Source organism: Sycon ciliatum, chromosome 1 (genome assembly GCF_964019385.1).
Source record: "Sycon ciliatum chromosome 1, ocSycCili1.1, whole genome shotgun sequence".
In the NCBI taxonomy this organism is placed as follows: Eukaryota; Metazoa; Porifera; class Calcarea; order Leucosolenida; family Sycettidae; genus Sycon; species Sycon ciliatum.
In genome coordinates, this window is record NC_088643.1 from 41,738,251 (window position 1) to 41,753,147 (window position 14,897).

General features: G+C 49.9%; 3 protein-coding genes across 3 annotated transcripts; 1 reads left to right on the forward strand and 2 right to left on the reverse strand.

The window, feature by feature from the left end:
* Positions 1 to 3,929: 3,929 nt before the first annotated feature.
* Positions 3,930 to 4,763, reverse strand: LOC135826625 (uncharacterized). The gene has a single exon (XM_065339231.1). The coding sequence runs from the start codon at positions 4,761 to 4,763 to the stop codon at positions 3,930 to 3,932; it is 834 nt and encodes a 277-aa protein (XP_065195303.1).
* A 2-nt stretch (positions 4,764 to 4,765) lies between these two features.
* Positions 4,766 to 6,673, reverse strand: LOC135804633 (uncharacterized). The gene has a single exon (XM_065318551.1). The coding sequence runs from the start codon at positions 6,671 to 6,673 to the stop codon at positions 4,766 to 4,768; it is 1,908 nt and encodes a 635-aa protein (XP_065174623.1).
* Positions 6,674 to 8,864: 2,191 nt separating this feature from the next.
* LOC135826635 (WASH complex subunit 3-like) lies at positions 8,865 to 10,343 on the forward strand. The gene has a single exon (XM_065339239.1). It carries the CDS (start codon positions 8,956 to 8,958, stop codon positions 9,775 to 9,777), a length of 822 nt encoding a protein of 273 aa, XP_065195311.1. The 5' UTR covers positions 8,865 to 8,955; the 3' UTR covers positions 9,778 to 10,343.
* The last annotated feature ends 4,554 nt before the right edge of the window (positions 10,344 to 14,897 follow it).

Sequence of the window (14,897 nt, forward strand, 5' to 3'; positions counted from 1 at the left end):
TATCACTCTGTATTCGCATCTGTCCAATGAGATTAAATTGAAGCCCCCCCCCCCCCCCCCCCCTCCCAACCCAAACACACCTTACCCCTGAGACAAACACCACATACACTTACTTCATATTCTTCACCTAACACATTCACACCAATATGTTAGGTTTATCAGTCTCAGTGTCATTAGTTGTTGTCTTCCTACATGTAGTTCAATAAGAACCGATGCAATGAATATTTTGTCATTCATTACCCTGATGAAGGGCCAGGCCCAAAAATTTGGTGTAATGTAAATTTGAATTTGAATCGCAGTGAAGAGACTGTTTTTGGAATTTGGAATTGAGAAGTGAAGTTTCCTGAATGTGTAAATGGCTGCGTTGGAGTTTGCGGACAATTAGAAAAATGTAATAATATCATCAAGAGTATACGTAAGATAAGAGTCATGTGCTCTGGATAAGATGTCGTACACCGAGGGATAACCCCGCTGGTGCCAGGTGGCGGCCCACCGGCTTACTAATCCAGTAAGTCTATTCACGATTTCCCCAACTGCCTGTGTATAATGATTTGGGAACGGTTTTATTCACAACACCATGAAGTAAGAGTCAAAGGCTGCGTATATGAGTGATCACGGATGGAGACAGTCATGTGCAGATTTTATCATATAAATGTACATGTACATGTATAATCATAGTAATTATGCCTCTCATCATCATCATCAAATCACTCTACTCGACTCTAATCTTGGTCAAGTTGGGGCTTGGGCCCTTTTTGGGAATCAAGTGTAGATCTACATGGGCTACAGTACCTGACATGGAAACTGAAAAAAGGTTTTCGTGTACAGTCAACTTCGAGTATAACGACACTCGGTGGAGCATCAAAAAAGTCACGGTCCTTATTCGCGAAGTGTCGTTATACCCAACGTCTCGTCAAACATGTGTGTACTGCAGCTGGATGGGACTTTGCTCTGGGCATGGAAATTCTGTCGTTATATCCGCAGTTGTTATTAGCGAAGTCAACTGTACATGTCATCAAGAGTCCATAACCCCATGGACTCTTCATGACATGTACGTGCTCCTGCTCTAGTCTAGAATACAGTAAAACCTGGTGTTAGCGACCACCTGCTCTTAACCACCTTTTTTCCATGCATGGACAGTTCTACACAGACACTGTGGGACCTGGTTCTAAAGACCACCTGGCTTTAACGACCGCTTTTGCTTGCACCGTGAGGTGGTCGCTTAAACCAGGTTTTACTGTATCTTGCTTCGTTGTGGTGACGTCTCGGGCAGTCGCCATGGTCCCTTCAAGTAACAGTGCGACAATAGTGCATAAACAAAAGCTGAAAGTGTGCAGCCCCGGGGAAAAATGTCACACGGCGGAGTTTTTTGTTTAGGTCATGGTGACTCATTCAGCTTTGCTGCATCGAGCATGGTTCACATATCGGGTCATGATTTTACCGTATCGGTATCACCAAGGCAATGTCTGTTGCACATACATGTAATTCCTGCTTGTCGTAGAATCTACCAAAGGTGAAAAGCGCTCCTGATTTCTTTGCTATCACCTTAGTGATACGGCGATTTAGCACTGAACCTACGGGTTTTCTATGACTGATGATGACCTAAAGCGATAATATTATCATGACATTCTAGCAAACAAAACAGAAACTCGCCATTTATGGCCATGGCGATGCATCGCTCAGTGGGAGCAATTTTCTGGAGAAGTCGTGTTGTGCCAAAAGAGGTGCGGAGCTAGGTACACTCTCACTGAGGCTGCGTTTACACGACAACGATTGAAAACGATTTGCGTTTACACGACAACGAAGTAATACCTAAACGGAACGAAATCGTTGCGTTTACTACTATCGTTTACACGGCAACGCCCGAAAACGATATCTAAACGGAACGAAAGGGAAACGCACTTCAAAGTGTTTTGAAACGTTTTCAAAACGTTTTCAAAACATTTTCGTTCTCGTGTTAACAGTGAAAACGTTTGGAAACGGAGCGCGGTCATGGAAACCATTCCGCGTGGGACTATATTTCGTGGGAAATACCGGGCCGACCTTTGCGACCACCGCCACGTACCAACTCCAACTAACGTGTTACTTCCCGCCCTTGCGCCAAGCCAGCACGTGCTAACTCCAGCCTGATCGCCCGTTTTCCGTTTTCGTGTAAACGGTTCAAAACGATTTGCCATTCTCGTGTAAATGGTTTGAAAAGGATTCGAGGCCAGCCCGTTTTCGTTCCGTTTCGTCTCCGTGTAAACGCAGCCTGAGGCCTCATTTACACGACAACGATTGAAAACGTTTTTCAATCTTTTTCGAAACTTTTTGCTGTTTACACAAAAACGATACCGGTAAGCGTGTACACTGCAACACATTTTTCGGCACGCAATGGTCACGTGCAATAAGTTGAGAACGAAACGAAACGAAAACGATTGAAAAACACTTTGAAGGCTGTTTTCGTTTGAAACGTTTTTGAAACGTTTTTCAGCGTTGTCGTGTACTGTAAATATACAAAATTTCGGCGCTGCAAAATTTCGGCACTTCACGATTTTTGACATTTCGACGGCGATTTATTTTCGGCGTGGGGTAGAGGGCATGGTATAGTGCGACAGATGTTGTGAAGAATTTCATCGGCGTTTTAATTTAGGCGTTTTGGGTCGGTGCCAAATATAGCCGAAATTAAATAGCTGCCGAAAATTTGTATATTTACAGTAAACGCTCTCATCAAAATCTGTGGAAGCGTATTCTTTTGAAAACGTTTTTGACAAAAACGTTTTTCAATCGTCCTGTAAACCATGGTAAACGAGGCCTGAGTCTCAGTCATTCACTTGTACCAAAAGTTGTAGCGACTAGCGTTGACTGTGCAGAGTCTGCAGACTCATTATCATTACAGGTACATGTATGTACGTGCACAGGCATAGACTTTTTTTTTTTTTCACTGAGCCTCTTGTACGGGCAAAGAGGCAGAGGCATAGACTAGACAGTGTCAGTCTGCTGCGTCGTATGATGATGACTCGAATCCTGGTGCTAGTACCGGCATCACGTGTGTTCGGAGTCGGAGGTTCAGTGTAACCTTGATGTCACTACTAGTACTACCAAGAGTACATAACGTCATGTACTCTTGCTACTACTACAGTACTAGTACTAGTAGTAGACACTGCAAGCTCGAACTGGAAGCAAGTAGTACTACAGGACATTGTACTACTACACAATTGACGATTATACAAGGAACTCTGTTCTGATGTATAATCATAATTGCATGAAGAGGTGAAGCGAAATGTAACACTGTAGTGGCCCTACATTTTTACTGCATAAATAACCAGTTTTCAAAGCTTTTTTTTTTTTTTTCTTTTTTTCTTTCGTTCCTACACCATAACACGCATGCTCGGCCAGTCCTTCCTCGGCCTTGTTTGAACGTGTCAATGGCCAAGATAAAGCCCATGGGCACTCCCCGGTGCATAAGTAAATGGGATGGGCGGGAGGGACTACAGTGTTACATTTCGCTTCACCTCTTCATGCAATTATGATTATACATCAGAACAGAGTTCCTTGTATAATCGTCAATTGCACATCAGAGGCTCCGCTCCATGTAACACTGTAGATTTCAACGCTCAAATCAGAGGTGAAGCGAACACCACAAGACCGGGGAGAGGGACCAACACAGGCCATGAAAACCCCCAACCGGGCATGCAGCACACCACCAAATCAGTAAGGAACAGGGTAAATCGGTGCCACGGAAACTTGCCGCAGAAAGTGACAAAAGGCCTGTCCAGAACAAGGACACAGGCGTAATGGCAAAAGGAAGAATAAATGAGGAAAGCCGTGTACTATACACATGCACAGATAGAACGGCATTGAGAAAGCCAGGCACAGACAGCAATCGGATTACTGAGGTAGACACAAAGTCACAGACTCAGAACCTGGCCAGGCCAACATTGGTAGCGCTACGGCGCAAACACGGAGCGGCAGAACTGCTGATGTGCCGATGGGGAAGAGCCGCTGGTCTCACCCTCCCACGGCTTGAAATAGAAGCGCTGGAACACGGATGCGCAACTCCAGTCAGCACATTTCATGATGTCCACTGTCGACATACCTTTACGCTTCGCAGCAGACGTAGAAGCGGCACGAGTGGAATGGGCACCAAACAATGATGTATCCACACCAGCCTTGGACATAACCTGCTTGATCCAACGAGCAATCGTTGCAGAGGTGACAGGGTGGTGCGGACGCTTCGTGCTGAGGAACAGATGTGCAGAAGATGCCTGCCGCAGGTCGGCGGTCCGACGCAAGTACTCCCTGAAGCACTCCACAACACAGAGTGCAGGAGTCACAGGAAAGGCAGCAAAGGTGACAGGTCGGGCTGGTTCCGAACCAGGGCGATGCTGCTTAGGGGGTGTGAGATAGTCAAACACCACGCCCTCGGCAGAGAAACGATGAGAGTTGAGGCTTAGCCGGTGGAGGTCCGAAGAGCGCCGCGCAGCAGTCAAGGCCATCAGAATGGCCAACTTGCCAGACAAGACAGGGAGAGACAGGTCCGTGTTGGCAGGCAGTTTAGAGAGCCAAGAAGTGACAATACCCACATCCCAAGTATGTGAGTACCGCGGCTGCGGCGGACGCTCTAGGCAGATACCACGGAGCAAACGCACCACCAACGGGTGCTGGCCAATGGGTGCACCATCCAGCTCAGGCAGGGTAGCAGACATCGCTGACCGATAGACATTCAGGGTACTGTAGCTGCGGCCGTCCTCAAAGGAATCGGCCAGGAACTGGAGCACCATAGCTAAAGATGGGCGAACGGGATCCACTGACCGTTGACTGCACCAGCCCAGCCACTGCTCCCATGCCGATGCGTAAGCGGCATTGGTTGATGACCGCCAAGAGGAGGAGAGGAGTCGCACGACCTGTGGAGAAAGTCCTGCTGCATTGAAGCGCTGCTGGAGATAGGCCATGCGGCGAGGCGCAGGTGGCGGGATAGTACCAGTGGGTGTGGATGGCCCGAGGGTGAGAGTAGCAGGCAGTCGAATGTGGGCAGAAGCATGGGGAAATCGACCAACAGCTGCAGCAAAGTCGCGTACCATGGCTGCGTATCCCATACTGGTGCGACCAGTATCATCCGGCAAGTATGGAGTGAGGCCACACGATGAAGCACCCTGTCCAGTAGGCAGAATGGTGGGAAGGCATACACCGCGTCCTGATGAGGGAGACTCCAATTCTGAGAGAACGCATCTAGAGCGAGAGCCTCCGGATCCGGCCTCCAAGCATAGAAGGCGGGAAGTTGCGTGTTCAGTCGAGATGCGAACAGATCTAGCACCAAGGTCCAAGGAGCTGCCCTCTGAATCCTGCGAAACAGAGCAGGGTCCAGGCGCCAGTCGCCGGACTCGGAGAGGGAGCCCCGAGAAGGATGGTCCGCTGGGTTCTCCTCGCTCGGCACATATTCCGCCTGGAGGCGGATATCGTGTTGGACCGCCCATCTCCAGAGGTCGCAAGCGATCTGGGACAGGAGACGGGAATGCGTGCCGCCTAAGCGGTTGATGTAGCTGACGGCTGTCGTGTTGTCGATCAACAACTTGATGTGCAGAGGACGGTACGAGGCCCGGTGATGAAAGGCTTTCACCGCGAATGAGGCAGCGATCAATTCCAGAGCATTGATGTGGAGATTGGCCTCGGTAGGGGACCATTGACCCCCAGTACTCGTTGTGCCGCACACCGCTCCCCAGCCGAGCAGGGACGCATCGGAGAATATGGTGAGCTGAGCGGGAGGTTTGAGAATCGAGCGACCGTTCCAAGTTTCTAGATCTGCTGCCCACCACGTCAGCTCCGTCCTGGCTTCCGGCGTCAGGCGTACCGTGGCAAGGTAGCTCTGATGGCGACGAAGGGCTGCAATCTTCAACTGCTGAAGGTGGCGGAATTGCAGTGGAGCCAGAAACATGCCTGGGGAGCACGCAACCATCCTGCCCAGGAGTGAGGCCAATGCGCGGATGGACAGGTAGGGCTGGGACAGGGCTCGGTGGCACTCCTGCTGGAGTTTCCGCGCCTTGTCGATCGGCACAGACATCGTCATGGCCACAGAGTTCAACTGAAATCCTAGGAACTCGAGCTGTTGCGTAGGCTCGGGAATGGACTTCTTCCGATTGATTACGAAACCCAGAGATTCTAGGAGTTGAATGGCCTGCTGCGTCTGCAGCACGGCGGCCGGCCGTGACTCGGCAATCAGGAGAAGGTCGTCGAGATACAGGATGAGACGAATGCCCTGACGACGAAGAACACTGATCGGGACCTTCATCAGCTTCGTGAATACCCGGGGGGCGCTGGACAGGCCGAATGGTAGGCACTGAAACTCGTAGAGTTGGCCCTCCCAACTGAAGCGCAGGAGCCGGCGGTGTTGGGGATGGATCGGCACGGTGAAGTACGCGTCCTTGAGGTCTAGCTTTGTGAGCCAATTGCCCTCTCGGACGGATAGGGGAACAAGGTGGAGACCCTCCATCTGGAAGTGCTCGTACCGCACGTGCTCGTTCAGGTGGCGGAGGTCGATGACTGGACGTTCGGCGGTGGTACCCTTCTTGGGTACGGTGAATAACCGGCTCACGAACTGGCCGGGAGATGGGCTCACCGGTCGAATTGCACCCTTGGATAGGAGATCCTCTATCTCCTGGTGGACGATGGCGCATTTTTCGGGAGGGAACCACATCTCTGTCGGAGCGGACCGCTGGCAAGGAACGGTGTGGAGGTCTAAGCAGTACCCTGAGACGGTCTTCAACACCCACGCATCCTGCGTTAGGTCTCGCCAGGCTGCCGCAAAATGCTCCAATCGGCCCGCTACCTGGGGGGTAGGGGCTTCCGTGAGGCAGCCAGGCACGGGGGAGGTCGTCAACGACCTCGAGGGCGCCCGCGAAAGGGCTGGCCCCGGCCGTTTTTTGCTGGCTGGCGGAAATGCTCCTCAGGCCGGCGGGTGACATGACCCCGTCCTGCCCTGTCGTAAGGGCGGAACCGCCCTGGATCTGACCGGTACATGATACGACCAGAAAAACGGTCAGGACGGGCAGGCTGCGACCGGTCCTGTGCGGTCCCCGGGCGCCGCCCAGAAGGCCGTGGCTGGAATACGTCCATTTCCTGGCACTTCCGTTTATACTCCCGGGAAAATCCATCACCGAAGAGGAGATCACCGGAAGGACGCAAGCCCTGCAGCAGGCTCTTCGGGCATCTCTTTGGCAGCGCTGCCATGAGGCGCTGACGGCGTGTCTCCGACAATACATTCGAGGCGTCGCCCGTCATGACGATCGCCATCTGGACCAGCTCGGTCAGTTCGTGGACCGGCCGGCCCTGCTCAATAGCAGCCCAGAGCGCGGCCAGGGGACGGAAAACGTCCGTAACCTTTTGTTGGATGTTGGCCAGCATTCTATCCGCTCTCTTGGCATTGGCCAGGCCCTGGACATCCGACAAGAACGGGTCCACGCGTGGACATCGCGTTTCCTCCACGTCCGGTCGGGGACACAGTTTCCGCACCCGTCGACGCTCAGCGAAGGACAGGGAACCACGGCAGTGCTCCCGTAGGTACGAGGCCATGTGCGAGGGGGGAGACCATACAGAGTCGTCCACTAACCCCTTAGGATCGAAGCCCGCGCCGCTACCACGGCGATGCTCTTGGGCAGCCGAGTCGTCGGATGACGGACATGTGCCACTAGGACTGTCGGAGTCACTATCGTCAGATTCTGACGTACCAGAGCTAGAACTAGTGCCAGAACTATCTCGGTGCCTGGTGAAACGGTGCGACTCGCGCCGTCTGGGTGACCCATGGCCATGTCGTCCCCGGGCACTCAGGCGGGACTCGTGCGTAGCACCCGAGCGTGACCCTGACCGACGTCGCGACATCTGTCCGCAGATTGAGATCTAGATCTAGATCTACGTGTACGTGTAGCACCCGCCGATCTATGGCGAGTACGTGTACGTCGTTCACATGAAGCAGAACGATAACGAGGGGGAGATCGTGAGTGGGGTGGAGATCTGTCCCGTGAGCATGATCTAGATCTATCTGTACGTAAATCACGTGACCCAGATACGTCAGTGCCGTCACCCCTAATATGGCCCCGGCCGCCATTGCTGGAATGGCGGTCCGTGGAAAAACCGAGGCTTGCCGAACGACGTTCGGCCAATGAGACAAAACGAAAAGGCTCCCCGCCGTCTACCCGAGAGTCATCCTGGTTCCCTTCCCTGTTGGAAGAGTTCCGAGCCTCCTCCATTTCTTGACCGCCAGAGGCTGCGGTGGTGCCACGACCAGTTTCTAATCCGCCCGTGGGTGCGGAATTTGAGGAAATTTGTATACCGTTCCCCGAAACGGTGTCTCCTATTTGTTTTCCGCGGGAGTGGGCGGATGCCGCGATGGCAGATTGTACCTCTGGCTGCGCCAGGGTATGCAGCAAATCCAAAACAGCGTCCATCGTGGAGATATTTTGGAAAAACTCGAAGAGGCATGCAATGCAAACTACGCAGAAAATGCAGTAAAAACAAGGCCGAGGAAGGACTGGCCGAGCATGCGTGTTATGGTGTAGGAACGAAAGAAAAAAAGAAAAAAAAAAAAAAAGCTTTGAAAACTGGTTATTTATGCAGTAAAAATGTAGGGCCACTACAGTGTTACATGGAGCGGAGCCTCTGATGTGCAATTGTAGTATTAGCTTAGTAAAGACGGTAAAATAGTGAAGTACTACAAGATGATCAGCAGAAGCCAAGCCAGGCCCAAACTGGGCCAAAGCCAAAGGCAAAGGCACACTCGACCTGCATATCACCATGACATTGACATTGACACCATGAATCCGCATGATGACGAAAAAGTTGCGAGGAAGGACATAAAAAAAAAATAATTAATAACATTTTGATAGCCGCGTAGAATACAGTACAGTCGACAGTAGCCCAGTTTTTGATTTGGAGAGAGAAACCAAGTACTACAGTCTACACCGGTAAAGTTTCTTTTCAAGGATGTTGGAAGAGGACAAAGTAAGGGGTCTGTCCCTCGTGGACGTCGGTGTGGACTACACCAAGGTGGAGCCAGTCCAACACAAGCGAACGTTGGCTTTCATCAATCATTTTGCCATACATACCGTGCATTTCCTGAACCGTTTTTCCAGTTCTTGTGAGGAGAAACTGTCAGCGGTAGAGGAGAGAATACGGCGCATGGAGGTCACAGTGAATATTCTGGACACGAAGCTCAGTTCTATTGCAGGTCTGGAATCCGTTACAGGCGAGCAGTACCAACCGCCCGCTTGCCTTGTAGCGGCTGGTAGTGCAACAGGCGCTCAGGCTGGCACGAGCTCTGCGCCTTCAGCACCCTCCACGCCAGCAACCAGCGCTAACAGCAAAACGACAACAGATGGGTCTAGTAGTGTAGCGTCGGCTAGCAAAGCATCTGACACAGCGGCACGAGCACCAGCCAGTAGTAGTACTGCACCACAAGCTGCTCCAAGTCGAGACAGTGACAGTGATAGCGACTTTGATGATGACTCCTCAACTGCAACTGGTGCGACAGGCGCTGCTGTTTCGGCTACACCGATCAGCAAGGACCCGAGGTATATGAAGTATTTCAATTTGATCAAGATTGGAGTTCCTGTAGCTGCATTCCGTGCTAAGATGGTTGCAGAAGGCCTTAATCCTGATCTCATGGAAGATCCGGATGCGCCTGCTCCACCGGCTGGTGGGGCTGGGGGCGGTGGGGCACCGAAGGCTGTTGATAGCGACGATGATGACGAGGATGATGACGATGATGATGACGACGACGATGATGACGACGACGAGTATGATTGAACACTATTATTTTCCGTCAAGCGGTGAAAACTCCTATTCTATTGCGCTAAAGAAAGCAAGGCTGGTCCTTGCTAGCTTCTCCTACAGTAGTGGAATGCATCCTGCTAGGAGATGAGCTGCTCGTACATTCAAGCTGGTGGATCTTGGTCAGTACACTGTTATTTTGAATTTTCATTTATATGATACGAATAGTCAATCTCTGATAAAATGAATGGTTAGGTGTAGTACAAAGCGTGATTACGATACTTCTGCGGATGGTTGTCTGGTGTAAATAAAGCGGAACATTACATCCACACAACGGTCCCTTACACTATAGCCATGCTGACGCATCAGTTTCATTGACCAATGCCCTACATAGTGCGCTGCTGCCATGTTTGCCTCCGGCATGATTGTGGGAGTAAGAAGGATTGGGTTCCTACGCTACTACTAGGGTGTGCACAAATACGGTAGTGTTCAACAGTTGCCACGGTTACATGGGTAATCATGGTGCACTGTAATATACACATTTAATTTGATTACTATTGTTATTATTATGATGGTCAAGTAAAGCCAATTTAGTAACCGAACGTTTTCGTTTACTAGACAGGATTTGTGGCTCTTAGCAAGAACATGCACTGCCAATCGCCTTCTTAGGTTACTGAGCGCGACTTGCTCGGTAGTTCTTCGCATTTGCAGTGCATGGTCTTGCTAAATAGTTGGCTTTATTGGACTATGTAATTATTGTCAGAAAAAGGGAGAGGGTAAACCTTGAAAAACGACTATGTCACTATCCTAGCGAAGTTCAAGACCGTATGTCCCCGCAAGGAGCAACCGGCCCTAAGAACCGTCTGGCAGTATGCTAGAGCAGACTGGGGAAGGATGCGCGCACATCTTAGCCGCACTGACTGGCCAACTGTCCTATCAACTGACCCTGACGCTGCTTGTGAAGCCCTCACAGGAATTGTGCGTGATTCCATGTCTCAGTTTAGTCCCTCCAAGACAATTAAAGTAATGGCCACTGACCTGGTTTGGTGGACACCTGCCTGCCAGCAAGCTGTACACCTAAAGCAACAAGCCTGGAGAGTTTGGAGGCAAGACCCTGATAGCTTACAACAGAAAGGAACCTTCCTGGCATCTGTCACACATTGAGTGCATGTTCTGCAGCAGGCCCAACAGCAATTCAAGCAGCGAGCTTCTAGAAAGCTGTCATCTGGCTCCTTGCAAGACAAGCAATGGTGGACATATATTGCGCGAGCTGCTGGTGTTACCCGCCAAAGCGATATACCTGTTTTGGTTGACAGATCTGGACACGAGCATACCACTGAGAGGGGGAAAGCCGAGTGCTTTGCCCAATACTTTGCCCAAAGTGCAGCCTTGGCTCCAACAATTTCTCTGACCAGCTCCCTTCTATACAACTTCATGACTTGGCACATCAGATCACAGCCATCCACTTTCGTCCAGCCAATGTCCGTCGTCAACAACTAGCGGCGCTGAATCCGCACAAGGCCACTGGCCCCGACGGCATATCAGCTAGAGTCCTCAAGGAATGCCTCAGGAAGCTGGCAGAGCCTGCTGCTCGCTTGTTCTCTTGCTGCTTTAGAGCAGGGGTCCAGCCAGCTTCCTGGAAACTAGCCCACGTGTCCCCCACACACAATAAGTCCTCCAAGTCAATTGTCTAGAATTATCGAAGATTTCTTGCCGTTCGACTTCTACTTCCTGCTCCGACCGTCTTTGTTTGTATGTGCACGGTTCCTCCACCACTCACGGCGCTAGCGTGAGTGGGCCTGTCTTGGTGCTTGGCCAATGCTGAGACCCTATGGTCGGTCAAGCTGCCCCTGCCTCTCCCCCACTCCTGCCATTCCATATCTCATCGCTGCCTTGCTGCTTTGTGCCATCAAATGGTGTGTGTTTTTTTGTAAAAAAATATAATAAAAAATGCTACCACCGGGTACTACTACAGGTCTACTCTCCATATAACGTAATCTCTGGGATCACGCAAAAATCATGTTATATCGAGAGTTATGTTATGTAGAAAATACAAGATGTACCTCAAAATGAAGGGTATTACAAGGCAGGTATAACCGTGCAAACATATACGCACTGTACCACCGTCGACATCAGATACCATCAATGCCGCAGAATATATGCACAATAGGACTAAACTGGCTAGCTACGGCTACAGCTTGATCGTACCGCGCACGTGATTCTACGTTGTATCGAGAGTGCGCACGTCGGGGAGCGCGCCATAGGGTGCGTTATGCCGAGGTTTACGTTTTGTAGGACTAAACTGGCCTAAACTGCCTAGCTACAGCTACTGCTTGATCGTACCGTGCAGGTGAATTTACGTTGTATCGAGAGTGTGCACGTCGGGGACCGCGCCGTAGCGTGTGTTTTGTCGAGGTTTACGTTAAGTAGGATTATGTTGTGTAGAACAAAATTTGTATGGGAGTGATGCTGTTTCGGCGTGGGATTTGATTTTTTTACTTACTAGCGAGGTTTATGTACAAGTGAGAGTTGTTATATCGAGAGCAGACCTGTAGTATTAGGACGAGTGTAGATCTACGAGTGGTGCTCAAAATCACACCTCGGCCACCTACCTGGCCCAGGCAGTATAGACTACGTAGAGTCTACGACAATGCAGGCCAGCCCCCAAATCCGTTGCAACTTTTGGTGCAGTCGCGTATGATCTCCACGACTCGACCAAAAATCTACCGAGAACCCGTGATTATTTTTCTCCTTTTGGGCTGGATCTTTTTGATCGAGGAAAGCCCTCCACTAGTTTGAGGACCCTGAGGACAGTCACGTCATGAAGGATAGACTCGTGCTACCGTACAGTACGGTAGGTGTTGAGAGGTGCTCCATATCCACGTGGTTACTTCTATCTTGTCGTCCGTTCAACTTATATTTGCCTGTACTGTCATGTGCTGTCATGTGCTGACATGTAATGTGATGGTGTAATAATCTTGTAATTCGGATGTTGAGCCAATAATAAATGTAGAAAGGAAAGAAATATAGATACGAGTTGAGAGTAACTCTCCATCACTGCAACCAGATACTATATACAGTCAGAAAGTGCAACAACTAGGCACAAAACTGACAGAGAACTGAGACATTCGACGTCCTGACACCTAGCTTCAACACATCTCCGTAGCGCTAACCGACAGCCTTCCAACTTGGAAGGTTCAAGGTTATGGTAAGACCAAAGAGGGGAAGGCAAGCGCAACGAAAATGAGCACAAGCTACAGTCCCAACAGAACAAAGAATGTCGATTGTTACTGGACTATGATGAGACCAGTAAGATATTTGACAAAGCGGTCTAACTACAATTCGAAGCAGCAAAGCAGCACACCACCCAACTTGGGTGGGTCATAAATATCAAAGATAAGTAAAGAAGGGGAAGCTTCGTTTTCGCTTCCTTGCCATGGTAACCAACACGGCGCCCAGCAATTCTCATGAATTTTGTAATGCATGCGTGCTTTTAGAAGCTCGAGCGCTCGTACAGTGCTTTGTGCATTCAGAGTTTCGCTCAAAAGTGAAAATACAGGGCTTCTGCATGGGAAAGTACTGACCCCTGACATTTTTGGCTGCTTTTCGGACATAACCTTTTTCGGACCGGTTTTCGGAAGAGCCTTCAAAAATTGGACACTGTCCGAAAAATCGGCCGGTTTGGCAGCACTGCAGTTCACGGACCTGGCATGTGCATTGTGGAGAAGTTATTTTTCTCATGTGCATGCCGTAGCATTCACTTGTACACATGGGCATGACATGATGCTACCTTCTGCAGTCATAGACTGTACATCGGTAGGTATTTGGGCATTCGATATGTATCGGGCTAAAGCTTGACTTCAACAGAGTCAAAAGGACAAAGAGGTTTTTATTTCGGGTGTGTATTTGCGGACTTTCACGGTATTGTGTGAAAAGTCTGTGAATCCAGTGGGGTGTCTCAGCATCTGCCCACAAGCAAGTGGATCATGAAACAACACAAGTCTCGCTCACGCGCTGCCCAAGGGAGGGAGAGAGAGAGAGAGAGAGAGAGAGACCAACGGAGACCGAGAAGAGAGAGAGAGACCGAGGGAGACCGAGAAGAGAGAGAGAGAGAGAGAGAGATCGAGAAGAGAGACAGAGAGAGAGAGAGAGAGTTAGAGCTATATGAGCGATGAGTCCGGTCCTTAAAATGTTGGTGAACTAGTTGTGACGTGGACGACCGCGTGTTGTGATCCAGACAATAACATACCAACATACCATACCGTCATGATGTAAAGGCAATACGTTTCTCATGATTTGAAAGCATCTCTCATCGACATGTATCTCTGTTATTAGTACATTCTACATCATACATGTACCTCTGTCTCTGTCTCTCTGTGTGTCTCTCTCTGTCAGTCTCTGTGTCCCTTCCTCCCTCCCCCCCCCCCCCCTCTCTCTCTCCCTCCCTCCATCCCTCCCTCCCTCCATCCCTCCTCTCTCTCTCTCTCTCTCTCTCTCTCTCTCTCTCTCTCTCTCTCTCTCTCTCTCTCTCTCTCTCTCTCTCTCTCTCTCTCTCTCTCTCTCTCTCTCTCTCTCTCTCTCTCTCTCCTCTACCCCAAAGACTACAACTGGTGAAATTTTGATTTTAGCCTTAACTTCCCCTTTATTAGAGGAGGAAATAATATTAAACTCAGATGTTGAGCCAATAATAAAATTTAGATAAAGAAAAGGAACATAATAGGGCTTGAAAGTCAAAACGTCAAAACGGCCAGGGAGTAGTAAGTTGACATCAGATTTCTATTTTTGGATCCACTAAGGTGTGACTTTGCTATTGCCTAAGTATGTGGGTGCATAGCAACCCACTCATGTCGCATGCAGGTGTGACTTTTATTTCGCCACCAGTTGTAACCCCGCCCCCAGTAGCCAAATCAGTCAGTTTCACCATGCTGTGGGTAAGACCGCGTGAAATGTGCTTGGATCCATACAAAGACTGGATCCAAGTGGATCCAGTTTTTGAATTTTTGAAATTGTTGCTATGCTGTGACGTAGCACTTTCAAGCCCTATACTGTTCCTTGGTTACCATGGTTACGAGTTACATGTAAGAGTAACTGTGAAAATAATAATAATAATCCGGCAATCAATAAAATGAGTTCCCTTCGGGAACGCACACAATAAT

What these genes read in the sequence shown, in the direction of transcription:
- LOC135826625 (XM_065339231.1), bottom strand. Translation starts at nt 4,763, where the DNA reads ATGGTGCTCCAGTTCCTGGCCGATTCCTTTGAGGACGGCCGCAGCTAC.
- LOC135826635 (XM_065339239.1), top strand. Translation starts at nt 8,956, where the DNA reads ATGTTGGAAGAGGACAAAGTAAGGGGTCTGTCCCTCGTGGACGTCGGT.
- LOC135804633 (XM_065318551.1), bottom strand. Translation starts at nt 6,673, where the DNA reads ATGTGGTTCCCTCCCGAAAAATGCGCCATCGTCCACCAGGAGATAGAG.